At 40.4% G+C, this 27,776-nt stretch overlaps 1 protein-coding gene across 8 annotated transcripts in view; it reads left to right on the top strand.

Moving 5' to 3' along the window:
* Positions 1-22,424, top strand: part of LOC149314491 (liprin-beta-2-like) — a 183,877-nt gene extending 161,453 nt beyond the window's left edge. For 5 of the 8 annotated variants that reach the window (XM_089521235.1, XM_089521233.1, XM_089521236.1 and 2 more), the window contains 10 exons: positions 644-676; positions 1,610-1,748; positions 1,928-2,056; positions 2,598-2,748; positions 5,415-5,526; positions 5,976-6,064; positions 7,157-7,279; positions 11,002-11,127; positions 12,016-12,204; positions 14,020-14,787. In XM_089521235.1, the coding sequence (XP_089377361.1) occupies positions 644-676; positions 1,610-1,748; positions 1,928-2,056; positions 2,598-2,748; positions 5,415-5,526; positions 5,976-6,064; positions 7,157-7,279; positions 11,002-11,127; positions 12,016-12,204; positions 14,020-14,217 (1,289 nt within the window). In that variant the 3' untranslated portion in view covers positions 14,218-14,787. Of the gene's footprint in view, positions 1-643; positions 677-1,609; positions 1,749-1,927; positions 2,057-2,597; positions 2,749-5,414; positions 5,527-5,975; positions 6,065-7,156; positions 7,280-11,001; positions 11,128-12,015; positions 12,205-14,019; positions 14,788-20,739; positions 20,806-22,039 lie in introns of those variants that run through there. The other 3 variants (XM_089521234.1, XM_089521237.1, XM_089521240.1) reach the window with 2 other exon arrangements.
* Positions 22,425-27,776: the final 5,352 nt, after the last annotated feature.

Raw genomic sequence — 27,776 nt, 5'->3', positions numbered from 1 at the left:
ATGTCAGGATAGTGAGCTCATAGATTGTCATTATTCTGGCACCTCAGAATAAGCTATAGGTTTCAGTAGTGGAATTTTGAAATGAACTAGCCTATACCACAGGAGGCATGGCCTCCTCTGCTGTTCAGTTAATGTTGAGAAACCCATTTGAAAGTATAAGCCTCTTAAAATAATAAGTACATATTTTTTTTTAAAAAACCCTCTCAGGAACAGCAAAACTCCCTAAGCTCTGTTTATAAATAAAACTTATTAACAAAGTCCTGAGAATCAGGATTCTTTTAAACTGAGCAACCAGATTTTACTGGCATTTGTTTGCACATACATGACAAATAGGACAGCCTTTTGTTCTTTTTACTGTTTTAACTTAGGAGTGTTTCATACAGAAAGGCAAAAAAGTAAAATATGTAACACAATACATTGTGAATCCTTTATAAAATGCACTGTTCTTGCTATAGATAGAACATTTTGCTCTTAGATGGCATGCCTTGAAACTTCATCTGCTTTGTTACTTTGCTTCCTGTTAATTAGTTATTTCCTGCCTTTGGCTTTTTTCTTTCTTTGCTTTTCTATAACTTTGTTTTGCTTGAATTTTCCATCATCTTTGCTTCTTCATGTGGCTTTCTGATTCTTGGAATGATTGAAGATCGCATCAGGAGTGTCAGTGCACCAATCTTAGGTACTGTATGCGTAGTTGTTATGCAGCTCTTATGCTAGCAATTAAGTAGATTCATCATTTCTTGATTCAAACTATAAATTGCAGAGAGGGGACTACCTAAACCATTATTTCTTGCCTTGAAAGGAAAAGCCTTTTCCCCCCCTACTAAAATAAGATGAATTTTAGGCAAATACTAGTTTTTGATCTTGGAACTTGCTTGTTGGATTCATGACTTCTTTTTCTAGTTGATTACAGTGGATGCTAGGCATAATTGAAACTATCACCTTTGGAAGCAGAATTTGTGTTTTGGGCAAAAAAAGCTTTAAATGCTCCTTATTTTTTGCCATTTAATTATACAAGACAAAAGACCAGGGTGGGTGGGATGTAACACATTCAGCACTCTGTATACACGAATTCTTTATCCATGGATTCAGCCATTCATGTCTTGAAAATATTAAGAGTGTGTGTGTATGTGTGTGTGTGTGTACACACACACACACACTCCAAAAAGCAAAACTTGATTTTGCTGTTTTATATAAGGGACACTATTTCACTATGCCATTGTTTTTAATGGGACTTGAGCATCCATGGATTTTGGTATCCATGGGGAATCCTGGAACAAAACCCTAGCAGATACCAAGGGCCCAGTGTAAAATGTAAAATACTACCAGCCAAGAATTTTGAGACTCTGGTTTCATTCAACACTGCGTCCTTGGAAAAACCATCCTGTATTCATGTTACAAATTAAATGAGAATTACCAGTTTCTAGTACATCTGCCCATTGTACAATAACTGAATGGATCAATTGTCTCTTCCAGTGTTTTATGTTCTAGCACATTATGATGTGATAACCTGAATGTTTGAAGGACTTTGTGCATGCATGTACAAGAGAGAGACTTTATCTTGTGCATTTTATGCTTCATGAATAATCTCAGTGACATGTTTAAATCAAAGGAGACTCCGACAATATGGATGGCACAATCACTTCAGAAGACCTTTCGCCCTTGTCGTCTGGAACAGAGTCTGGTGCACAGTCTCCATTATCTCCAGAAAGTAAAAGAAGCCCAAAAGGAATAAAGAAGATATGGGGAAAGTAAGTGGTTGATTTATTTTGGTCCTTTCTTCATTATCTTTGAAATTTTAAAAAAAATACAGAAATGTTGCAAATTATTGTATTCCCAATAATATTTACACATTTCTTGCATTTTTGTGTAAAAGCTGCTTTTTGCATTTTAATGCCTAGTGACTTTTTTTTTTAATCTCTCCAAAAAGAATACGCAGGACTCAGTCTGGCAATTTTCCTGGGGATGATCTGGGCTTGGTTGAATTTCGAAGAGGTGGCCTCCGTGCAACAGCTGGACCTAGACTGTCTCGGTCAAAGGACACCAAGGGACAGAAGAAGTAAAGACTGGCTATTTATTTTTGCTGTAGCATTGCTAACTATTGCATAATGGACTATCTTGGAAATAATCTCTATGCTCTTGTACAGTAACTGCTCTTACATACCTTGCAGCTGTCTAGAGATGATTTAGTAAACACTGTTTGTATCATTAATGCAGTAGAGGTAAAGGCCTACCTTGAAGTCTTTCTTAATTTTTTATTAGCAAATGCCATTGTTAGATCTTGGTAGTAGCTTCCAGGGCAGGCACAGATTTTGCCACCTTTCCTTTTTACACTGTAACCCATGAACATGTCACACAACACATTACCAGTGGGAATGGAACTTTAACCATTTGCATTGCCCTGTCACTTTATGTTATTGAAAAAGAATTTCAGTATTTGCACCAAACATAATGATGTGGGATGCAGTAAAACCTGGCCGTAAAGTTCAGAACACTTACATCCACCTACCTGTTATTTCAACTATATATAATTTCCATTTCCTAGCATATAAATTGATGACAGTGACGATAAAATTCAATTCTTTACTTGTGTTCCCTAGTGATCATAACGCCCCATTTGCCCAATGGGGCAATGAACGAGTGTGTAGCTGGCTTGAGGATTTTGGTCTCGGTCAATATGTCATTTTTGCACGGCAGTGGGTAACATCTGGTCACACACTTTTAACAGCAACACCACAAGACATGGAAAAGGTAAGCATTCTAGAATGTCAGCAGAAATTTCAATTGAGTAGGATACGAAATAGTCATTGTTTTTCTATAAAATGCACCCATGTCTGGAAAGCTCAAAATAGTATACAGTTGGCCCTCCTTATACACGGATATTTTATACACGGATTCAAGCATCCACGGCTTGAAAATATTTTTAAAAAAGTATAAATTTCAAATATCAAACCCTGATTTTTCTATTTTATATAAGGGACACCATTTTGCTATGCCATTGTATTTAATGAGACTTGAACATACACGGATTTTGTTATTCACGGAGGTTCCTGGAACCAAACCCCAGCGGATAACAAGGGTCCACTGTACAAGATTGTTGAAAGGTGCAAAATATATTATTGGTCACCAGTTATATTTGGTATTTAGATATTAATTACATTATCAAAAAGTGGCAAGTCTGTATAAAAGGAGGAAAAGTTCAGAACTGAGCACCAGTCTGTAGAAGGTTTCTCTGTCCAGCAGTTGCCCTTAATAACAATAGCACTTACATTTCTATATCACTTTATAGTGCTAGGTATTCTCTAACCACTTTGAAGTGTATTAGCTAATTGCACCCAACAAGCTGGGTACTCATTTTACCGGGCTATGAAAGGATGGTAGGCTGAGTCAACTTGGAGCTCTGGGATCGAACTCACAACATTTTGACTGTAGTACAGTCTGCCCTTGGCTTATGTGGGGGATCCGTTCTGGACCCCCTCACGTAAGCCAAATACCGCGCATGCTCAAGCCCCATTCAAGTGAATGGGGCTCGTGAATGTGGTGGCACGGCAGCACACATGCGCCATGGGCACGTGCCCTATTCATCTGAATGGGACGTACCACCCTATGCAGCTTTCAGCATATGCTGAAAGATGTGTATAGTGCGCCCGCATATGATGCAGGCGCACTGTACTGGCATTTAACCACTGTGCCACCAGGGTTCCATAAGAGATGCAGGAATGAGTGTTTCAGTCTTACTAGTTTAAAGAGATCGTTCTGGAACACTGGTGGAGAGCTAAAATTAGTAGTCTGTATGGGCTGAACATTTCTATGTTATGGCCTTTTTCAAAAATGTTTGAATTACAATTTTTACTGTACAGTGGGACATCCGTATCCGTGAACTTGCCATCCATGGATTTAAGCATCTGTGAGACCTTATGTCCCATTGTTCCCAATGGTGGTGCATGCCTAGTTGCTCTCCTGTTTCTCAGAGGCCACATTTGCGGTAGCAGGGACATTAAAGCAATTATGATGACAAAAATAGTTGCTTGCAAATATGTAGAAAAATCCAGCCAAAAACTTTCCCCCCAGAAATTCTTTCAAACAGTGATATGTTTTTCTAGAGCTTGGGAAAGTTACTTTTTGCAGTACAACTTGCAGAATATCCCAGATAGCATGGCCATTTGATAGGGTGGATTCTGGGATTCATGTTCCACAAAGTAACTTCTCAAAGTTATGGTTTTTCTCCCTAAAAATACAGTTAAATGTTTGTGGAGCTCTAACAAGTGCAACACTGTAGTCTTTCATGCCTTTTCAGAATTCCTATCCACCTTTAAGATGCAAGCCATTTTTAAGTATTGCAATTCCTATAACCCCACCCTGTCCCATTTCCTGTCTTAACCAAGAAGTAGCAGAATGACACAAATAACTAATGCAGACAGAACATGTTTGCGTTCCATGTTAATAACAACTTAAGAGTCCTGTTTACGCAAAGTGCCACTATGGCAATAGGTCTTTGATCTAATTCACAAAAGCTCTTATTATGATCTTACGAACAGGGCTGCATCTAAAAGCACCCCAAGCTGTGAAATTGAAGTGATGAAGAAGTCTAACCACATCCAGCATAGATGGCTACCATCTTGACAAGCAGATTGACAGCCAGCCCATAGTACCTCTGTCCTGTCTGGAATGAGTTTCAGTTTTTTAGCTCTCATCAAGTTTATTACTTTAGAGATGTAATTGTGAAAGTTTAACTTAAATCTCATCCTCAGCATGAAATCAGTTGTGAGTCAGACGTGCAGACATAAATAGATCCCTGTTCTCTATCTTAATTTTTTGATCTTTCAACAGCTCCTTACCAAACCATTTAGTTTCACTTTAGAGATTCCTGGGATTTAAACGTTCACCTAATCATCTGTAGAAAATCTCAGTATTAAATACAGCATCTAGTTCAAAAAACTCAGGCCCGGTACAGATGGGCAGGAAGGAGAGGTGAGACTCCGCCCCTTCCTGCCCCTGATCGTTGCCGCAGCAACCGCACGGGTGTGGCGACGATCTGCCCCAAAAAGGCGCTGCAAAATGCAGCTCCCTCCAGCGCCGCTGCCAAAGTGCCATTAACGCCCTGGGGCATCACGGTGACATTACGCATGCCGCCCTGTTTGGATGCGGTGCATGTGTGATGTCATCGATGCGTGCACTGTGTGGACAGCGCTGCGTAAGGATGGTGCTGCTGTTAAGTGCTAGGGTGCAGGAGCATGCGGTTGCTGCGTGCTCCCAAACCCTAGAATCGCCACCAGCACACCGCTTCCCACCCAGGGCCTCAGTTAACTCTTAACTCTGTTAACTCAGTTAACTTAACTCTGTCATATGTGTTTTGTCTGCATAATTGCCATCGTGGCAGATAGTATTTTAATAGTTATCATGATTGTCTTTTATAGGAACTAGGAATAAAACATCCTCTACACAGGAAGAAATTGGTTCTGGCAGTTAAAGCTATAAATGCAAAACAAGATGATAAGTCTGCACAGCTAGATCACATCTGGGTGACGCGTAAGTATTAGCAGTGGTAAAAAAAACAGATAAAATAATTAATAGCTTTCTTGCCTATTTTATATTTTGTAGGATGTTTTGGTTTTACTTTAGGGGGTGAAAGAAAATGGAAGTACGCAAATTGAATTTTGTCTTCAAAAATTTCCACCTTACCATAAGATCAGGATATGGGGATTCGGACTTGGAGCTTCAGTTTGTCAGTAGGATTAACCAGATCAAGAGGATGTTATAGATTTGTAACACTAATCAAAAGTGTTCTATCCAGCCTCCATGTTGAGGTGCGAATTTTTCATAGTGAAATACGAAAATAATCAGTTGATTTGATTATGATAACATTTATGGTGAGATAAAGAGTTAGTGGTAAATGAAAGAGCACAAATGCTTCAATTTTGTTCTCCAAAGAATATGGTTTAGGGGGAAATGATACATTGTCTTTGTGTGTTCTGTAGGGTGGCTTGATGATATTGGTTTACCTCAATACAAAGATCAGTTTCATGAATCAAGAGTTGATGGCAGAATGCTGCAATATCTAACTGTGGTAAGATGTCAAAAACTGATTCTAATTTTAAAAGCTTGGGAATAGCTGTAGCTTTTCTTTTGCTTAAAACACACACACTCACACAACACAGAGAGCTTAGATGACAAAATAGATAAATTGGTTTTATACTAGAATTATTTTCTCCTTAAATTTTATTTTTAGATATTTAACAATAATTATATTTAGAATTAGCATTTCTAATTTGTTCTTATGTGAACACATAAAGTCAAATTAAATTTTTAAAAAGCTGTCCTCCCATTCACTCTAAAGCACTGTTTAACTCTCAAGAAACTGAAGCAGAGCAGATCACTTGCAGAAACTTAAAGCAAAAGCATGCATTGGATGAAATGTAACAGTAGTTTTGATGTGGTTGTTTTTGTTTTTTTACTAAAGTTAATTGCTGCCCCAAATAAGGACAGGAGCAATTTCTGACAGGATTTTGGCTCAAGAGGGAAGGGTTAAACTTCTCTCCATGCTTGCCACAGTCCTGATAAAAGTCACAAAAATCCTGCACTTGGTATTAATGCTGTGCATTGACCATTACATTTGACCCTCAACTTCATAACAGCAAGAATGGAAAAGAGCAGGAAGTGGGCAAACATGTTGCTGATCTGGAAGGGCTTGGGAAGCTCAGCAGAAAAGCAGGGCAAATACCAGACCCCAGCATCTTAAAAATAGGGGTGATACGTTCTGCCTATTAGCGGATGTTGGAGCATTCCTCCTCACTTAAACAAATGCCTTCACAGGTCTCTCACATGAAAGGAAGAAAGAAAAATTGGGGAGGGGGGAGGTTTGTGAATACGCATAGGAACTGTGCCCCCATTCATTTACTGGAAGTGATTTTGTAACTTCTGGAAGCTTTGACAGGAATCACAGTGGACACATTGTGTCCTTCTATAAGACTACTATAAGAATTCTTCCAATTCTTCTTCCCAAACAAAAAAAATATATATACTGCTGTTTTTTTTAGGATTCCATTTATTTCATTACTGTACCAAGTAGGTTGGGTCTCAAGATCTAAATCGATAGGCTACCTTGTCAGTTGTGGTTTTGGCACTGCATGCTACTTGACTAGTTTGTTTTGTTTTGCAGAATGACCTTCTGTTTCTCAAAGTCACAAGCCAGCTTCATCATCTCAGCATTAAGTGTGCCATTCATGTGCTGCATGTGAACAATTTCAACCCCCACTGCCTACGTAGAAGGCCAGCTGATGAGGTGAAAAGAGAAACCATCCCTGTACTGATTGTTTGCTTCCTAGAAATAGTTCTTGTTTATCCATAACAAAAAGCAGGAGTGGAAGAAGAATGTTAAGTCTCTCTCAGCCTTTCTTATCAGAACAAGTTCTCCAGTTAGTCCTGGGAAGTTTCTCAACTTCTCTCTGATTATATGCAGGCCATGTGTACAGTAGGCAGTACCTGAATTATTTAGGATTCACTATCGCATAACTAAATCCATTGGAAGACCAGATTCATTCTAATAATAATAATAATAATAATAATAATAATAATAATAATAATAATATTCAGCTGATACGCCAGCTGCGCCCTTTTCTGGAAGTAAGGGATCTTGAGACTGTAATGCACCCTACATGGGGCTACCCTCGTGCTTGGTCCAGAAACTGCAATTAGTACAGAATATGGCAGCCAGAGTAATTTCTGGAACATCCAGGAGGGACCATATTACGCCGGTTCTAAAGTCCCTCCACTGGCTATCCATTAGCTTCCGGACCCAGTACAAGGTGTTGGTTATCACCCTTAAAGCCCTAAATGGCTGGGGTCCAAACTATCTTCGGGACCGCCTTCTCCCCTATAATCCTCCCTGCACACTCTGCTCCTCTGGGAGAGGCCTACTTCAGCCACAAAAATCTAGGCTTTCGCCTACCTCCCAGAGGGCATTTTCCATCGTCGCCCCCAGACTGTGGAACGGCCTGCCAGATGAGATCCGTCTTCTTACATCCTTAGACAGCTTTAAAAAGGCAGGCCTTCCCAGAATAGAGAACCTGGCCTTAGAAGAACGTCTGGGAAAGATACTGCTACTCCCACTGATAGTTTGTGGGTGTGATGTTGCTGACTTTTTGATCAGTTTTTAACTTGTATGCTTGTTTGTGTATTTTTTGTTTTGTGCCTTTTTAAATACTGTATTGGATTCAATACTTTTTTAAGGAGGGGAGGGTATTAGGGATTTTATATGTTCTGTATTTTTAACTTTGTTAGCCACCCCGATTGTTCTCAGAGGGGTGGGATACAAATAATAATAATAATAATAATAATAATAATAATAATAATAATAAATTTTATTTGTATTTCCCATCTCTCCCTGCGGATCGAGGTGGGATTACAGCAAAGAATAAAAACCACAATACAAAATACAAAATTATCTAAAAATACAGTTAGTAAGAACAACAACAATATTACTACCAATTGCTAAAAAGGCCAAATCGTCATCAGTTTCCCGTGCTATCAAGTCAGAGTGGAACTGTTCCATAAATCAACTATAAAAGGTCAAGTGGATAGGCCCAGCAGAAGAGATCCATCTTAAGTGCTTTGTTAAAGGCTTCTAAGGTGGTAATGAGAAGGATCTCTTCTGGTAAGTTGTTCCATAATTTAGGGGCTGCGGCTTTAAACCCTTTATGGGAAGTTGTAGTTAGTCTAGTTTTCATATGTTCCAATAGTTTCTTTCCTGATGTTCTAAGAGTGCGGGGCAGATTGTGTAGAGAGAGGCGTTCCCTTAAGTAACTCGGGCCCAAGCCATGTAGGGCTTTAAAGGTAATAACCAACACTTTGTATTGTGCCGGAAGCTGATCGGCAGCCAATGAAGAGATCTTAATATTGGAATAATATGGTCAAATCTTGATGTTCCTGTGACCAATCTGGCTGCAGCGTTTTGGATTAATTGAAGCTTCCGAACTTGGTACAAAGTTAGCCCCATGTAGAGCATGTTACAGAAATCAAGACGAGAGATTGCCAGTGCCTATACTACTACTCCAAGGTCCCTCTGGGCCAGATAGGGACGCAGTTGGTGTATCAACCAAAGTTCGTCTAATCTGGAGCAGTTCCTCTTTTGTGGTGAAATGGACATGGACCTTTGAATTGCACTGTAAAGTGCAAAAGAAGATCTGGTAAAAGGTAAAAGCTTCCCCTTTGACATGGTTTCTAGTCGTAGGGAGCGGTGCTCATCTCCGTTACTAAGCTGAGAGAGCTAGCATTGTTAAAGATGGCCCTATGTTCATGTGGCCAGCATGACTAAGCACCAAGACACACAGAACACTGTAACCTTCCCACCAAAGTGGTACCTATTTATCTACTTGCACTTTTACAAGTTTTCGAACTGATAGGTTGGCAGAAGCTGGGACTAGTGACAAGCTCATTCCATCTCACAGCACTTGGGTCTCAAACTTGCGATCTGCTTGACCTTGCAGTTGTCAGAGTCAGCATGTTAACTGCTAAGCCACCGCGTCCCATAAAAGAGATCTAAGTAAAGGTCAAATACATTGCAAGTTTTGGAAAATGGATTCACTATGCAAGAGGATTATTTAATAGCATATTCTGTCTGAGAAGGCAGAAATAATAAATTTATTTGTGTTCTAACTATAAACAAGTATACAGTTTGGATATAATCTTCATTTCATTACTCTCAGTGACTTATAGCAAAAACACCTATGATGAGCTGTGGTAGGTATGCCAATGCTGCCCTTTCCAGTATAGGGTAGCTAAGCTACAGCAGTTGCACTAACAACCTCACCTAAATTATTGTAAGCTACTTACAGTAAATACCTGAAGCGCACCAAAGCCCATCTGATCTTAGAAAGGAAGCAGGGTCAGCTCTAGTTAGTATTTAAACTGCCAATGAATACCAAGTGCTGTAAGCTATATTTCAGAGGAAAGAACTGGCAAAACCACCTCTGAGTATTTTTTGACTAAGAAGCCTCTCTAAAATGAATGGGGTCACCATAAGTCAACAGACAACTTAGAGGCACATACACTCACAGACAATATGCTTTATATGGGGTTATTGTTGTGTTTTGTTTGGAAGCTGCAGATGGTGCAGAATGTGTTTTTCTAGGATGCTCAGTAAAGGCCACACATACACATTACACCAGTGCTAAAGCAACTGCGGTGGTTGTCTGTTAACTACTGAGCCAAACTCAGGCTCTTCCAGTTGGCATATAAAGCCCTAAATAGTTTAGGGGTGGGTTACCTTGTAGATCCTCTTCCCTGCTATGGACCAATGTTACCTCTAAAGTCACTGGATAATGACTTCTGATTGCTCCCCTCCTGCAGCCATCCATGTAGTGAACAGCCCAGAAGTAGAGCCTTATCCATGGTGACCCACATCACTTCCATGTATTTAAAAGGGGCATGCTTCTGACACCTGTTCAAGATGCATCTCTTCATACACTGATGCCGATGCTTAATTTAAAAATTATGTACCAAGTCTCTAATTTTAAATGTTTACTTGATCTTTTTTAAATTTATCATTTAATATTTTATATTTTAGTGTTTGCTTTTTGATAGATTTTACTTATAGCCTAAAACCTATTATAAGTCCCTAAAGAGCCAACACGGTACAGCTGTTGGAGTGTTGAACTAGAAGACCAGGGTCTGAATCTCTGTTCTGCAATGGAAACCCACTAGGTTGACCTTGGCCAAGTCTCACTCTCTCAGCCTCAGAGCAAGGCAAAGGTAAACACTCTCTGAACAAATCATGCCAAGAAAACCCGATCATTGGTTGTCCTTAGGTTTGCCATAAGCCAGAAATAATTTGAAAACACACAACTAGAGTAGAACCACTGAAACAGTGGGATTTATATATGTGCTGACTTTCTATTCAGTGGTGGAATCAGAGGTTTGAGATATCATTAGATATAATATAGATGTGGTATAGACATTGATTTAGTTGCAGTAGCAGTATTAATATATATCTTTTTTGCAATACAGAACAACATTTCCCCTTCTGAGGTGGTTCAGTGGTCCAATCACAGAGTGATGGAATGGCTCAGATCAGTAGATCTGGCAGAATATGCACCAAACCTTCGAGGAAGTGGAGTTCATGGTGGTCTCATTGTAAGAAACTATGTCTTAAATTTTGCTTCTTTCTAATTAAATGTTTTAATTTTAATAAAATTAACAATTAACTAAAAATGTGTTTTCAAATGTTTCAGTTCACTAAGGGGAAACAAAATCCTATTTGTTATGACGGGAAATGTGTTTATTGATCAATTTGGATATTTTATGAAAAGGAAATTGTCAGTGTTAAATGACTGAAGAAATAAGGTAGTGCTGGCATTTAATATCTGGTTTTGCAATGATGAAATTGGAGAACGGAAATTGTTTTCAAAATGGAAATTGATAAACTGTCAACTCAGTTTCTTAATGTGTGTGTGCTGTACCAAAGAAAACAAAATATCTGCCAACATGGAACATCTTTAACAAGGTCTTAAGTCTGCAGTGGTTTAGAATCAAAACAAACAGTTAATGCAGTGATGCCTTTGATAACAGTTCTAGGAAGTCTGTTTTGAAACTGAAGCTTCTTGTTTTGAGAAAGTCGCAAGGGCACAGTCCCATCCTACATGGTGGGGAGAGGATTGTCAAAAAGGTCATAAATATGTGTACACATATTTATGAGCTTTTTAATTAACTAGTTCAGAGAGCTTGTGTCTCTTCAGATGTATGCACCTGGAATGTAATGAATATTTGCAAGATTCTTAACTTATCTTGACATTTCACAAAGTTTTGCATGTTTTTCAGTATTTTTTGAGACTTTTTTTTGCAAAAGTTTTACATAAAAAACCTTTTGCAAAAAATAGGCCAGAAATTTACTTGGGGACTTGAGTCTTCATAAATGGACTTACATCTTTCGGAAATAGAATTGAGCAGTTTTGCACATCACGGGGTGCTGTTATTATGTAGGGAATCCAGCAAAGTGATGGTATGTGGTTGTGTTTCCAACAGATCCTTGAACCTCGTTTTAATGGTGATACACTGGCAATGCTTCTCAACATTCCTCCTCAAAAGACACTACTAAGACGCCACTTAACCACTAACTTCAATGTACTCATTGGACAAGAAGCACAGCAAGAAAAAAGGGAAATAGTGGAATCTACAGTTTATACGCCTCTGACTACCACTGCTAAAGTCCGGGTAGGCTATACAGAGATAATGGATGCATTCAGAAACATGATGATGTCCTGGTTTGCACTTTAAAAATAAACTTCAAAAGTATTTTATTTTGTTTTAACCTCTCACTTAAGTGCTGGATTGCTCAGAAATCCAGACTATCTTATCTATCTATCTATCTATCTATCTATCTATCTATCTATCTATCTAATGACATAAATCTCTCTTGATAACTGCAGTGACTTATCCTGAAAAATTCTGGGAAATCTGACTAATGGAAGGTAGTGCAATTTAAGCTACCCAAGTGAGAGGGAATGGCTTGTAACTGCCAAGTCATTTGAAATCTGGTGTACAGCTACAGATGAAAGAGAAGGGCATAACCCAAAGCCTGCATGATACTCGTTAGATCCAACTTCTTGATTGCCAGCCAGGAATGTTCCCTGACCGGAGTTCTCCTGAGAATGCTCCCACTAGCAGAAAGCATGGAAACCCTCTCTGTAGACAACTGTGCTGGAGGGCCCCCATCCTCTGGAGCAGATGGATAGCACTGACAGGAGAGGGAGAAACTGATATGAATTACAGCCTCTTCCACCATTCCATTCCCCCATGAATTCCTTCACGTGATCAAAAGCTTTCTGTAGACAGAAAAAGCCCTTCCGGACACAGGAAGCAGATTCTGAATCTGGTTGGAATCCTGCTGGTGTAATTTGTTCTTTTTTGGCCATTGCTCAATTGTTGTGCTCAGCTCACCATTACACACAGTTCACATATATACCTGTTGCACTGAAACTGAACACGCTAACCAGGTTCATAACTGTTACACACTGTTTTCAATTTGTTACTCAGTGCACTAGAAATGCAAATTGCTGAATTCATGCAATTAAGGCTGCAGTCATGTGCACACTTACCTGGGAATAACTACCATTTCTTCATAGTGATCTCTGTGAATCTCACAAATGGATTATCCTGCACCTGTGCAGGACAACTGATTTATGTGACTTCACAGATGTCCACTCAAAGAACTATAGTTACAGGAAGTGACCTCTCCTTACACCACAGGCCTTATTTCTGAGTAGGCATATATAGAAATGTAATATCTCATTGGATTTGTCTGTTGAAAGGTTAGGAAAGGTTAGAGGTAGTGTTGATCAAGGCCCTTAAAGGCTGCACATTTGCTCAGTGACTATTCCAATTTTTCTAAAAAAGCAGAGACTTGCTCTTTTGTTGAATTTTTCAAGTTGCAACAAGAAAAAGTGGGTTTCATGTGAAGTTTTTGATGCAACAGTGTGGTTCAATAAATAAAAGAAAAAGCACAGATCTTCCTAAATCTGTCTGTTTCCCCCAACATAAGAACTTGTTAATGGCAGTAAACTTGGATGAGAAAATCCAGTGATGAAGAATTCTTTATAACTTATAGATCCCCATTTAACAATAACAATAGTTGTTGTTGTTGTTAGCATGCTGCAGACATCTTCTGTGATTGAAATTGATTTGTACGAGGAGATGATAGCAAGTTATGCTAAAGAGTTTTATTCTAAATGTTTAGATTAGCCCCACAGTCTTTCCCTCTGCCCAAATTTATTAGAATAAATTTACTAATGAAGGTAAAATCCTCCCTCTGCTTTTTGATAGATTAGTTCAATTTCCCCCAGGAAATTGTAATCAATATAAAGTATAGCAAAATCCATGCTTATTACTACTGTGAAATATGTGAAAGGTAAATTACTGCTTTGAAAGCACAAGTGAGTACTAGTAATGGTTTTATTATTGTTGCTCTGTGATGTGCTTCTCTGAAGCATTATTTTTTTGTTCTCTCCTCCCCACCCATTCCCCCATTAGCCAAAGAAACTTGGATTTTCACATTTTGGAAACTTAAGAAAAAAGAAGTTTGATGAATCAACAGATTACATTTGTCCTATGGATACATATATAAGTACAACCAATGGCACTCAGAAGATCTACAGTGCTTACAAAGTGCACAGTGCCCTCCCTGACAAAGAATTAAACAAACTGGATCAGGTGGGCCAGGCGGACTGACGTCACTCACCTCTCATCCTCTTCATGCATCCCAAAGCTTTGAAATAATCTTTTGTTACAATTTAACTAAACGTACATACTGCATCTGCATGGATTTAATGATTGTTTGAAGATGAGGCCTGAAAAGTTTTATACTTAAAACATCAAAGGAATGTTTCCTTCTGCAACTATTATGCCATCCTACTTTTCAAGCCCTTTTTCAGGAATATAAAAAGCTTTACACAACAGTTGGTAGTTGAACGTCAAGGCAGCCAAAATCCCCAATCTAGCAGGAGTCCTCTTTGTGCACTTCTGTCGTAGGACTGTTATGTTTTTATATTCAACAGATGCCACCCAGAGATATTTTTAACTTTTTATATTAATTTTTAATATAAATAGTTGTAAAGATATGTCTGTTTTATTCTGAGCAGTACAACTGGTTTGTATATTCTTAATAAGACATGTTGTTTCGACTGTGCAGTGTCTGCACCATTTTGAATGTATATGACATGTAATTAAAAGAGTTAAGCATAATAATACATCTTTAAAAATGGAAATGCAACTTTATCAGCAAGACAATAAAAGTCATACCTTGGGATAAATGTCCAACTTCTTACATTGTGATTATTTTCTTTGTGGTGGAATTAAAACACTGTGGAGTTTGAAGAGATTCTCTAAATTGCCATCCTAACCATAGCATGTGGAGAAGAATGTGTAAAGCAATTTTTTTAAAACCTGAAAAATGGAGCAAGTAGGAGCTTGTAAGCTTTCTGCAAGATAGAAGAGCCTGATGGACCTTCTATGGATTCTGGTTTCCATGTGAGAAACTGAATCAGAAAAATTGCGGTAAATTGAAGAAACTAATTGCATAATTTTAATTTTTTCATATGCATGAGCCATTCCATCTAACACATTTCATTTCTCTGTCATTCAAAATGTAATTTGCCTTTTGTTTTATCTAATGTAAGCAATTTGATGACCATTATGCATTTGGAATACAATCCTAGGCAACCATGGAGCAGGTGGGTAAGAGATGTACACACAGAACTTTTTACAAACGTTTATTTGGAAGTTATTTAAGGTCTTTTAACCAGCCAAAGCTCCTGATGTAACCTGCAATTAAAATGATAGGGCTAGAAAGGAACTCTTTGTAACATTGCCACAGCCCCATTTTACTACAGCTGTTCCTATCATAGTCTGGATAATGGTTAGTTTTGTTGCAAACTGGCTTTGCATAAAAGCAAAGTGCTTTGTCTCAGGATCGGATTCCTTATGAGCCACCAAATCAAATCACTTTAGATAGATTTGTGGAGGCTATGACTATCAGTGGCTTCTGATCATGGTGGCTATGTGCCTTTCAATTAGCATAGAGGGCTGTTGCCCTGATGGGAAGCTTGGGATCACCTGCTTGGCCACTGTAGTAAACAAACAAGGTGCTCTGAGCCTGTGCAGCTCTGACCTACTCCATGTCTGTCTCCATGGGGCTTCTAAGACCATGGTACATTCTGCAAAGAGCACTATGTCTAGTAGTTCAAGACACTGTCATCTTATAAAAACAGAGGTGGAGAAAGTGCAGCCCATGTGGCCCTTAGGCTTTATTTTTCCCTTCAGGATAGTGGTTCTCAAATGGTGGGGAAGGACCCTCAGGAGGGCAAGACTTGGAGGCCCTGATTCCCCCTCCTTCTCTGCTTCCCAAACCTTTTCTGTCTTGGAGGAAAAGAGAAAGGCAAGCAGGTGCTTGGGGCTTCATAATCTTATAAAATGTTAAAATATGAATATACATGGATGAATTAACAAAAATACACACTAAACAAACAAAATATTTTGATTCATATACTATGTTATGTGTGTGTGTGGGGGGGTTGATATCCAGATGTAGATGTAAAGGGAGTGACAAAGGTAAAAAGTCCGAGACCACTGGGGGGGGGGGGCATGGGAATATTTTACCATGTTTTTGGCCTCCCTAGGCCATTTTAGGCCTGGGAAAGGTGGTTGTTGTTGTTTTTAAAGTTACTTCCATTTACTTCCTGTTGTTAAAAGGGGCTCTTCTGGGTCTAAAATGGCCCAGGGGACTAAAACCATGGCAAAAAAAAAGCCCTTATACTTTGTTGTTAACTGCCCTCAGGTTGACTTTGACTCATGGCAACCTTGTGGATGAGACATCTCCAAACTACCATCCTCAGCTGCTCTGCTCACGCCCATGGCCTCCTTGATTGAGTCTAACCATCTGGAGTGTGGTCTTTCTTTCCTTCTACTAGCCTCTGCCTTTCCCAACATCATTGTCTTTTCTAATGAGCCATACCTTCCCATGATGTGGCCAAAGTACAACACCTCAATTTAGTTATCCTGGCTTCCAGGGAACATTCAGGCTTGATCTGTTCTAGGGCCCATTTGTTTGTCTTTTTGGCTGTCCACGTATCCTTAGCACTGTTCTTCAGCAACACATCCCAAATAATTATTTTCTTTCTGTTCACTTTCTTCACTGTCCAGCTCTCTCATCCATATATGGTGATGGGGAAAATAATGGCTCATTGTAGTGTTCACAGTTATATCTTTGTACTTTAAAAACTTATCTAGTTCTTTCATTGCTGTCCTTCCCATTCCTAATTGTCTTCTGATTTCTTAACTGCAGTTTCCACTCTTGACAATATTTGATCCAAGATTTTGGAACTCTTTTGACTATTTCAATTTTTTTCTTTTCTAGGATATCTTCTTCAACAATTCCTCCAGGTCCTTATTGGGTTTTGCTAGTAGTACTGTGTCATCTGCATATCCTAGATTGTTAAAGTTCCTCCCCCCAATCTTTACTCCTCCTGTCTCTGAATCTAAGCCTGCTGTGCATATGATGCTATACAGATTGAATAAGCAGGGTGATACAATGCAGCTTTGCCTGGACACTTTGCCTGGATACCATTGCCAGTTGGGGACCATTCTGTTTCTCCGTATTCTGTTCTAATGGCAGCCACTTGTCCTGAGTACAGGTTAAACATCAGGACCACCAGGCACTCCCTTTATTCTAAGAGCGAGTTGTAGCTTTCTATGATCTATGCAGTTGAAGGCTTCGCTGTAGTCAATAAAGAACATGCATTTTCTTCTGGATTCCCTAGTGCCTGTTTCTCTGGGATGTCTTGTTCCATATATGGTAGGAGTCTTGGCTTGAGCATGACCTTACTTGCAGAGGAAATTAATGCAATGGATACTGCAATCTTCTGTGCCTCCTTTTTTGTCCATGCATATTGATCGCTTCCAATTGGTGAGCCACTGCTTTGTTTTTGATAATTAAAACTATACAGTACTTTAATCTGTGTCTGTGGATTGTAACAGTTCTATTGTTATGTTGTCTGTTCCTGGTGATTTATTTTTCCCAATTACTTTGAGTGCAGCTTTCACTGCACTCTCCAAAATCTGAGGTTCATCCTTACAAGTTTCTTCTTCCCATGTGTCATTCAACCTTTCACATTTTTTGTGTAGCTCTTCTGTGTATAGTCCCCCCCCCCCCATGCTACTTAAGGGCAATTTGAGGGCAAGAAAATTCTTTGAATTTCTTTGGCAACATGGTGCAACCTCCAAGGTCTCGTTGAGGTTTAATGCTACCCCCTACCGCCCAGAGCTGCCCACCCCTGCCTTAAAGCTAATCCGTTGTCTTTCACATACCCTGCCTGGTGGGGAGTGCACCTTCCCACGTTCTGCTATTCTATTGCATGGCTATCAACACCTGCTTTTAGGCTTTGCCAGTTACACATAGATTATGAGGTTCACCCCTTTCAAGTGCCCTCACCACTGAGTAGGTAGAAATAGCCACTCTGAAAGATAAAAATACACAATGGGGCCAGCCTGCCCCCCTAAATAGGTGCAGCAATTGAGGATAGCTGAGTATGGGAATGCACACATGGATAAAGAAAGTCACTTCTGATTGGATCCCTAGACTCAGCAAGCCAAACCTGAAACCTGCATTCCATGCCAACTAAATCATGTCAGGATCTGGCCCACTAACTCACCACCCCATTATTATTGATGACAGCCTTCTGGTGTTTGGTGTAGGTAAGCATTTTTATAACTGGGGTCACCATAACTAGTATATACCTTCAAGGCATAGTACCAAGATTTGTTTCTAGATTCCTAATTTGGCTGTGTCAAATAGGTAGAGGACCATAGGACCCAATCTTAAGGCAAGACTAAGTCAGATTCTAGGTATGGAAGAGCCTAGACACTGGGGCAGTACTGGGTGCAGAACTGGTAAGTGTAAGATGTTGCCTTGGGTTCAATGGTAGCCAACCAAAGTTCCTCCCTTAGGCTTATACCTGCCTTTCCCCTGCCCCCTTGGACCTCAATCCTCACTGTAGCTGCTGTGGCTGAAGGGAGTCTGCTCCCCCGTTGTTCAGAAAAGTGCTCATGTTCCCACCCCCTCATGACAGCAATTTCCAAAACAGTCCTTGTAGCAATCCCCTCACATGATCACTTGCTTAGAAGGATGAGAACAACCAATTAGCCTCTTCTTTGAATATCAGCCAGAAGTGTGATGCTGCAGCAAGGAAGGTGAATGCTATTTTAGACTGCATTAACAGAAAGATAGATTCCAAGTCATTATATATACTATCCCATTATATTCTACACTGATCAGGTCTCATCTATACAGCGTTCTCTTCTGGGTGCCTGATTCTAAGAAGTTGCATTAATCAGTGTTTAAAACAGGGGTAGGCAACCTTTTTGAGCTGGGGGCTGGGTTGCTGTCCCTCTGGCGACTGGGGGGCCGAAGCCGGGAGGTGGAGCTTCCACCCTCCGGGGGCGGGGCCGCGTGCCGGGGGTGCAGCTTCCACCCTCCGGGGGCGGAGCCATATGCCGGGGCGGAGCTTCCACTCTCCGGGGGCCAGGCCTCCTCCTCTTTGCCGGCCCCTGACAGGGCCCCAGGCCCCGTCAGAGCCCGGCAAAAAAGCCAGTGGGGGCCGCCAGTGCTGGAGGCCTGTTTGCTGGCCCTTTTGCCGTCGCTGGGGCCCTCCAAGAGGGCTCCAGTGGCGGCAGCGGGCCTCTGGGAGGCCCTTTTGCCGTTGCCGGGCCCCTCCTGGAGGGTGACGGCGAGGGCATCGGGCCTCCCAGAGGCCCGCTGCCACTGCCGTGGCCCTCCTGGAGGGCGACGGCGACAGCAATCGGCCTCCCAGAGGCTCGCTACCACTGCCAGGGCCCGCCTGGAGGGCGACGGCGACAGCAACTGGCCTCCCAGAGGCCCGCTGCTGCTGCCAGGGCCCTCCTGGAGGGTGATGGCAACCAGCCTCCCAGAGGCCCCCTGCCGCCGCCGGGGCCCTCTTGGAGGGCGCCGGCGAAGGCATTGGGCCTCCCAGAGGGCTTGTTCGAGGGCTCCTGCGGCTGCCGCGGGCCTCCTAGAGGCCGCCGCTAATGGCGGCGAAGTCTCGTGCAACCTTTTCTGTGGTCGCACAAGACTTCGCCTCTAGGCCGCCACCATTTTTTCCCCAAAATGGCGGGGAAGGTCGCACGAGACTTCACCGCCATTTTGGGGGGGAAATGGCGGCGCCCGGAGCTGCGAAAAGTCGCAATCGGTGGCGGCAGCAGCAGCCAGGGGCTGGCCAAAAGGCCTCTGCGGGCCGCATCCAGCCCGCGGGCCGGAGGTTGCCGACCCCTGGTTTAAAACAACAACGGGGAATACTGGATTAAGTTGTATTTCAGTTTATTATTTTGTTGTATTTTCAGCATATAAATTTTGGTTACACTGAAAGCTCGATACATTTTCCATTAGGGTTTGGGTTGCTGGCAAGGGAGGAAAAGATGCACCAGTTCAGCTTGAATTTGCAGATGTAAAGATGGTTGTTAATGTGAGGAGTCTGCTTGAGTGGAAAAGATTCCCTTGCCCCAACCATGGGGAAAGCTGGATGTACAGAAGGGAGACAGGGACCAAGAAGAAAATAAATTCATTCAGTTCTTTATCTTCAATACAACTGCTGTGAGAGGAGGAACTAAATGAACTATTTGCATCACTAAATAACAAATCTGGATAATCAAGTATGTAGACATGTGTTTCAAATGAAGGCATTCTGAGTACAGTACTGAGACACTGAACTCAGGACATGACTACATTCCTTCATATGTTCAAAGCATGAACAACTGTTTTTTTACTCATTAACACAGCATGCCAGATACCAGAATCTGCACATATATGCATGTTGAAATATTGCTGATTACTGAAAAATATCTTTGTTCCGTTCTAAGAAACAAACATAGAAATGTATACAAATTATTTATATGGCAAGTACTTTGGCTTAGTTTTGTAAAACCCCATATTATTGCACAATGAACTAACTCAATCATTTTTTTCTGCTAATATACTACATGTTCAATGGAAAAATTCCAGTATCCTGTATGTCAGGCTAAGAGAAATATTTCATGCCCTAAAAAGCCAACATTAACTTTTTTTCTGTAGATATGTCTCATATGCAGAATAATTCAGAAGATCCTTTATTATGCATGCACTGTTTGAATAAGGTGCAGTAGCAGGTCTTTTGATTTTACATCCTTGCTGAAATGATTTTACAGATGGAACATTCAGAAGGAACAGTAATGCAAATAGGGGAACTTTCTCAAGGAATAAACAACCTCACAGTAAGTATTACTACTAATTTATCCTTTAAATAAACAAATGAGGCTCCATGACTGATAGCAAACCAAGAGAATTTCATGGCATCTTCACCTGTCTGAGATGGGAGTGGGACAGAGAGGTTTATTTTTATCATCATTTCCCATTTGTCTTTTCTCTCATATTGTAGTCAGACAGTTTATTTTGGTCACCAACCAGTAAATACAATAGGTAAAACAAACAGTAAATTTATAAAATTGATCTCTAACATCAAAGCTTATTGGCTATCATTTGAGGACACAATTTACACATTATGTAACAAAACTTTGCCACTTTTAATAAAATGGTTTTGTTTTGATGGTTCAGCAAATAACGTAAATAAAAATCATCAGAGTGAAGTCAATAAAAGGAAATTAACTATGTTACTCTAAGGCCTGTGTAGTGTTAAAACAGGCCTCCAAAAATGCAGTTTAGGGCATTTTAAACTGGGATCTTGTGGATTCATTATCTCTCCTGAGATGTTCCTGAAAATTTTGGAATCTTGCAGATGGAATAAACCCAACGCACAAGATCTCCATCCACCATTTTCTTCCTCTGCCTGTGGACAGGGAGGAAGACAATATTGAAGGATTCTTCCTGGAAGCATATGCTTACTCCCCCAAAAAACTAAATCTAAACCATGAAACTCCTGTTTAACATACTGTGTGGGTTATATTCTTAAGGATGAAATAAAAAGCACAAATTTGTGTAAAGTTGGAATAAAAATATTACTTTTTCATAAAGTGCATATACAATGAAATTTTCAGCTGTACACTCATCCCTCCCCGTTTGCAGACTTGGAGTCTGCGGTCTTGCTACTTCAGGGACAGCAAGCAGGGAGGGACAAAATGGCACGTGCACCCATTTTAACCAATGGAAATATTGATTTTATGGACTTCACCTTCCGGAATTCCCAGGCAGCATGCTCACTACCTGTTCCCTTGTGTTACAGCATTTGTCCAGCTAGGACCAGTCATTCACATATTTTATACTTGCAAACATAGAAGTCTTATCACTTTTAGTATTCATAGAATTCAATACCATATATTATAAAACCTTTTTACTTATGTTGATAAAATTCATTTTATGTATGAAAATAAACCTGAATGAGCAATTCATAAATTATACCCATGTAAATTCCCTCTAAATCCATAGTGTATCTGTAGACTATATATACTTTTGGCTTATGTAATTTACTCTGTAATATATTTTTATTTCCAGACCATGTTAAGTCAAGATCAGATGTTCAGTGATGATAAATTTTTAACACCGGCTTTAGAGGACTGGAGATGAAGACTCCATGACAACACCACTGCTAATACCTTGGTTGTATTAAGAGATATGGCTAGGGCTGGATGGGTGCTACATTTAACAATTTGTCACTGTCTTTGCCACTGAAATAACTAAGTGCTATTTTTAAAACACCTTCCATTGGGACAAAAATCCTATGTTCTAGTAACACATACAGAGAACCTATGCAATATTTTTAGAAATGGGAGAAATTGAGCATGTGTAAATATTATACTTCTACACAGGGTGAACCACTTATTTGTCAGTGATCCATTTTTTCATATTTTGTACATTTAAGATTTTCTTATGTTGTAGACTGTTGGAACTGCATTGTTTTCTAAAGTGTTCCTGCTCTAAAAAGGTTGATACAACTGATTCAATTATTTATTGTCAATATGGTATAGCAAAACCTGTTCCTTCTCAAGATAAATGTGCTAATTGTTTGCTTTAGCCCCTGGCCCTAAATCTACAACAAGCATCCAGAATGTGAAGAAATCATTCCTAACCTTTGTGCAGTCTTCTTAACTCTCACGTTCTGAACAGTGTTTGTAGTCTACAATAAGAAAACTTAACTTCCTGCATTTAAAAAATGCTAAGAGCAGAAGAATCTTCTTGTTCCAATTGTTTCAGTAACCATCCTATTTTGTATTTGGATAATCTAGAGCAGGAGTGGAAATGTCATATGCCGTACCCAAATCCCAGGCACCCCTTCCCATGGGCTTCTAAATCAAAACCAGAAAACCACGCCTCCAGAAGTTTGGGTTTTTGGAGAAAGGTGGGATACAAATTCAATAAATCAATACATCACTGAACCTCTTGGGGAAAAAATGGATGTCTAAGCAGAAGAAGCAGTCCTTTTAGTCATAGCTTTGTAACTTCTGAAAAGCTACTTTTTTTAATGTTTACAGATTTTTTTTTCTGATAAGAATATCAAACTGAATTTTTCATCCAGCAGAATATCTATATTTCTCTCTCTGGTGCACAAAATTTGGAATTAATTCTGATCAACTAAGTAAAATTACTCTCAAGCCAGGATAGATGGGTACTGGGATAAGAACATTAAATGTTCATACTAGAGGAAATATTTTTCCTACTACAGAGCATCAACCTACTTTCCACTTTCCACTGATGCTCTCTTAAATTTCACCACTTGGCTGCTTTTGGTCTGAATCCTACTATTAGTTCCAAGCAGAACAGAACTACTGACTCTATAAGAATTACATATGTGTTTACTCACTATGCAATAATTGTTTCAATGAAGTCACGCCTTAGTTTCCTATTTCAAATGGGATTGCCAGAGGCAGAACTTTTTGAAAATTTTCTGAACTGATTTTCATAGCAACTGCAAGTCTACATGAAAATTTTGTATCTTCTGTAATATTTGCTGATTTTCTCTTCAGATCTCTAGCCTAGTAATCTAAACATACACAAGGGTACCCTCTGGTGGCGATACAAATGTTTGTTCACATAAAACATTCCAGATATAACTTACTATCTTCTACAAAAAAAAACCATCTTGAGTTTTCTTTCTACACAGACACTAGTCAACTTTCAGTCAACAAGAATTCATTGTATCATTGTGTTGGAAAAATAATCTAGCCCATTTTATAGAACTAAGTACAGTCCGTCCTTGCCTTACGCGGGGGATCTGTTCCGGATCCCTCCACGTAAGGCGAATTCCGCCTATGCTCGAACCCCATTGGAAACAATGGGGCTCGTGCGCAGCGGCGCAGCCGCGCACAGGGCGCAACGGGCACGCGCACCCATTCAATTGAATGGGACACACCGCCCCTTCCACCCCGCGCGCGCGCCGCAGCTTGAGCGCGTATCCTCAAGGCCGCGTATGGCGCGGGCACACTGTAACAGGCCTTTCACTGGTTATACAAGAGAAATATGCAGTGGCTGCAAAGACTCTTCAACATTCATCCAGACAAGATACATTTCAAAGTTCAAAACCTTTGGAGATTTCAACCATATTTACATTGTTATATAGATTCAGATCTAGAATGTTCTGTACATTGAAAAGCATGTCAAACTCAGATGTACATAATGTTTACAAAGATTAATGTAAGCCATAAGCATGCAGACAGAGATCAACATCTTATTTGACCCCAAAGGATGAGTGGTCATACAGCTAAAAAGCAAAATGTCTGAACAGGATATTTCAAGCACAACAGTCAATGGTGGACTTCCATGTTTTTATTAGGAATGGTAGTTTCTGAGTTTCAGTATTAATAAATACAAAAAAAGTTATCCTAAGGTTTGCATGAGAAATGGGGCTCAAATGTATGTGCTTCCTAGAATGTCTTCACTACTGTCTGGATAGCTTAACTATGTTTCATGAAAATTGCTTAAATTTATAATACTGCCATAGTGTGACGTTGTTGTTGTTGTTGTTGTTGTTGTTGTTGTTTCCTCAAGTCATCTCCAACTTATGGTTCTGACCCTAAGGTGAGACTATCACAATGTTTTCTTGACAAGATTTGTTCCATGAGGGGTTGTCTTTGCCTTCCTCTGACACTGAAGGTTTGGCTTGCCCAAGGTCACCCAGTGGGTTTTCATGGATGAGCATGGATTCAACCCCTGGCCTCCAGAATCATAGTCCAACACTCAAACCACTACACCACATTGGTTAATAAATGTCAACTTCAGGAACAAGTCTTTCACCAATTTCACAGTCTTAATCCACTTCTGGTTCTGCCCCTCTGGAGGCAGATGAAGATCCAGTCTTGCAGAAGGTATCTATCAATGAAAGCCACTTCTTGGAATACAAAATTTATGGGGGAAAATGGCACCAGGAATGCCAGGAAAGAGAACAAAGCTGGTGACACCCCCAGGACAGCCCCGATTTGGACACCCTTGTCATTCCCATCCATTAGTTTGCCACGCATTTGACATGGCAGCTGCAAAAAAAACCCTCCGGAAAAGTGGTGTCAGGATAACCTGGGTTATCCACTGCTGATTCGGGTTTTAGCTAGAGAAATCTATCAAAATTGGATCGAACGCAGATTCAAATAGGAACAATTTTCCTTAAACAAGGATCAAACGCGAGTTCAAATGGGAACGATGTTCCTATAATCCAATTCTTGATTCGACTTATAGCCCAGTCGCAATGGGGCCATAGTCACAAGGTTCTTTCTGCATCTGGTTCTTCTCATGGTGTTTCTTGAGGCAAGAAACATCATTGTGGTTAAAGATAAGGCCTGCCTTGACTTCATCTCATGCAAAATTTTATGTCAATGGCGATATCTACATGAACTATTACATTCATGTTGCTACATGTGCACCACCCATGTATGCTCCTCCTGCTTCCAATGTCATCACATCCACCAATGATATCTACAAGCATGGATCTCTCCACTTTATTTGTGAAGGAATGAATTGGACATATGTATGCCAAGGGCAACTGGGCTTCAACTGGGGTGGCTACATCCACAATCACTGGGGAGGTGGAAACAGAGGCAACAGCAATAACTGGTACAATTATAACCAAAACAACCAACAGCAGAGCAACTACAGCCCAGCACACAACCATAACACTTACATGGCTCTCAACCCTCCTACAAATTCTCCCAGTACTTACAATCCAGGGCCACAGCTCCAACAATCCATTGTTGCCTTGCAGTGAGCTGCTGACACCATTTTCTAGTTCTACCATGATTCCGTTCACAGGAAGTACTCCATGTGGTAACTTCACTGTTGAGTGGAAAGAACTGTAATGATCTACTGAGGAAAGAAAGTTATCTTTGAGATGCTTTCCTGGCTCAGCCTTCACTTCAAAGGACAAGGGTTCTCAGGGGACTACCTCATATCTGGCCTAACTCCGCAAACAGACTCTATTCCCAATCACTATGCACTGTGCTTCCAATCTCTCGCAATGAATATTCAATCAGGTTGCCTCTATCCACCATCATCCAGTGGGAATAAAGGGCAGGCCAGCTCCATTGGGCCATGTCTGAAAAAGAAGAAGGCCCTCAGTCCATCCACCATCATCCAGAGGGAGGGAAGGGCAGGCCAGCTCCATCAGGACCTAAAGTAAGAAGAAGGGCTCTCCCTCCAGTCCATTTGCCATGGTCCAGGCCTCCGAGGGAGAGAAGATCTGCTGGACTTATTCCCCTTTCCCATTGCCATCCCCTTCTCCTTTTGTGTCTTGTCTTTTTAGATTGTAAGCCTGAGGGCAGGGAAATGTCTAATTAACAATTTGTAAGTTGCTCTAAGAGCCTTTTGGCTGAAGAGCAGGGTAGAAATACTCCAAATAAATAAACAAATAAACAAACTAACTAACTAACCTTAGGACCTGGAAGAGAGTTGAGCAGCTGGATTATGCAGAGCTGGACTGCACAAAGCTATCAATAGTGGCTTTACATTGAGCTGGGGTGGATATGAGGAACAAAGCCGTATCTACCCTTCTTTGTGTTTTTTATCCTAAGTGTTATGCATAGGTGCTATGCATAAGGTCACATGCTGAATACAAGATTCTAAAATAGCAAGGTTGAGATCAAAGCATCTCAGCCCTGCTGTGAACAATGTTAAGGTAGAATGACACTAGATAAAAGGGTGCACAATTTTAATGTCCCTTGTCACTTGACCACCCTCAATGCTATAAGATGCACCTCAGCTCTATGTTTTACTGTTTTCCCTCTTTACAACATGTCACCTGACTGTGTGAGAAGTTTACTGGTAATACTTTGTCAGAAATACCTAGATAAAGTAGAAAACTGGGCAGATATTAATAAAATTAAATTCAATATAAAGATTTAGGCCACAACCCCAAAAGCAGTGGTATAGGTTCAAATAAATGCAAAAGGGACCTTGGGATTATTGCTATTTTATCCTGCATTGGTAGAAGCGTAGTTTCTAAGTTGAGGAAAGTGATAGTCTCACTATAATCTGCACTGGTCAGGCCTAATCTAGAGTACTGCATTCAATTCTGGGCACCTCATTTTAGGAAGGATTAAAACAGGTTCAGAGAAGGGTAACAAGGATGATAAGAGGTATAGAGAACAAAATATATGAGAAAAGGTTGAAGGAGCTGGACATGTTCAGCTTGGTGAAGAGAAGACTGAGAGGAGACATGATTGCACTTTTTAAATACTTCAAGGGTTGTAACAGAGAGGATGGGGCAGGGTTGTTCTCTGCTGCTCCAACGGGTAGGACAATGTCTACTGGTTTTAAGCTACAGGAGGATAAATTTCAGTTGAACACTAGAAGATATTTCATTACAGTGAAAGCATTTTGGCAATGGAATCAATTGTCTAGAGATGCTGTGGAGGTCTCCTTCTCTGGACATCTTCAAAAAGAAGCTGGACAACTACCTGCTGGGGATATTTTAGCTGGAGAACCGGCACTGGGCAGGGATGATGGCCCATGAAGCCCCTTCCAACCAGTGATTCCAGGACTATGACATGAAAAATGGATTTTTGTCCTCTTAATCCTGTTACGCTCACTGACAGTAGGTATCCTAGCTGTACCATCACAAGAGATGGGAGAGGTGGGGAAATCTAATTTTGAGAATATTTTCCAGCTGTAATTAAATAAGGGGTTTTGCTAAGGATACAGCTAAAGTCATGTGAAAATGCAGGAGCAGAAAAATCAGCACTCAAGAGGGCCACAGTGGAGAAAAACTATGAATTTTAAACTCAGCCACTTGTAAGCTTTTATACTGGAG

The sequence above is a fragment of the Sceloporus occidentalis genome, unplaced genomic scaffold, assembly GCF_023333645.1.
Source record: "Sceloporus occidentalis isolate IW3139 unplaced genomic scaffold, rSceOcc1.0.p SCAF_4, whole genome shotgun sequence".
NCBI lineage: Eukaryota > Metazoa > Chordata > Lepidosauria > Squamata > Phrynosomatidae > Sceloporus > Sceloporus occidentalis.
This window is presented reverse-complemented; position numbering and strand designations above follow the sequence as displayed.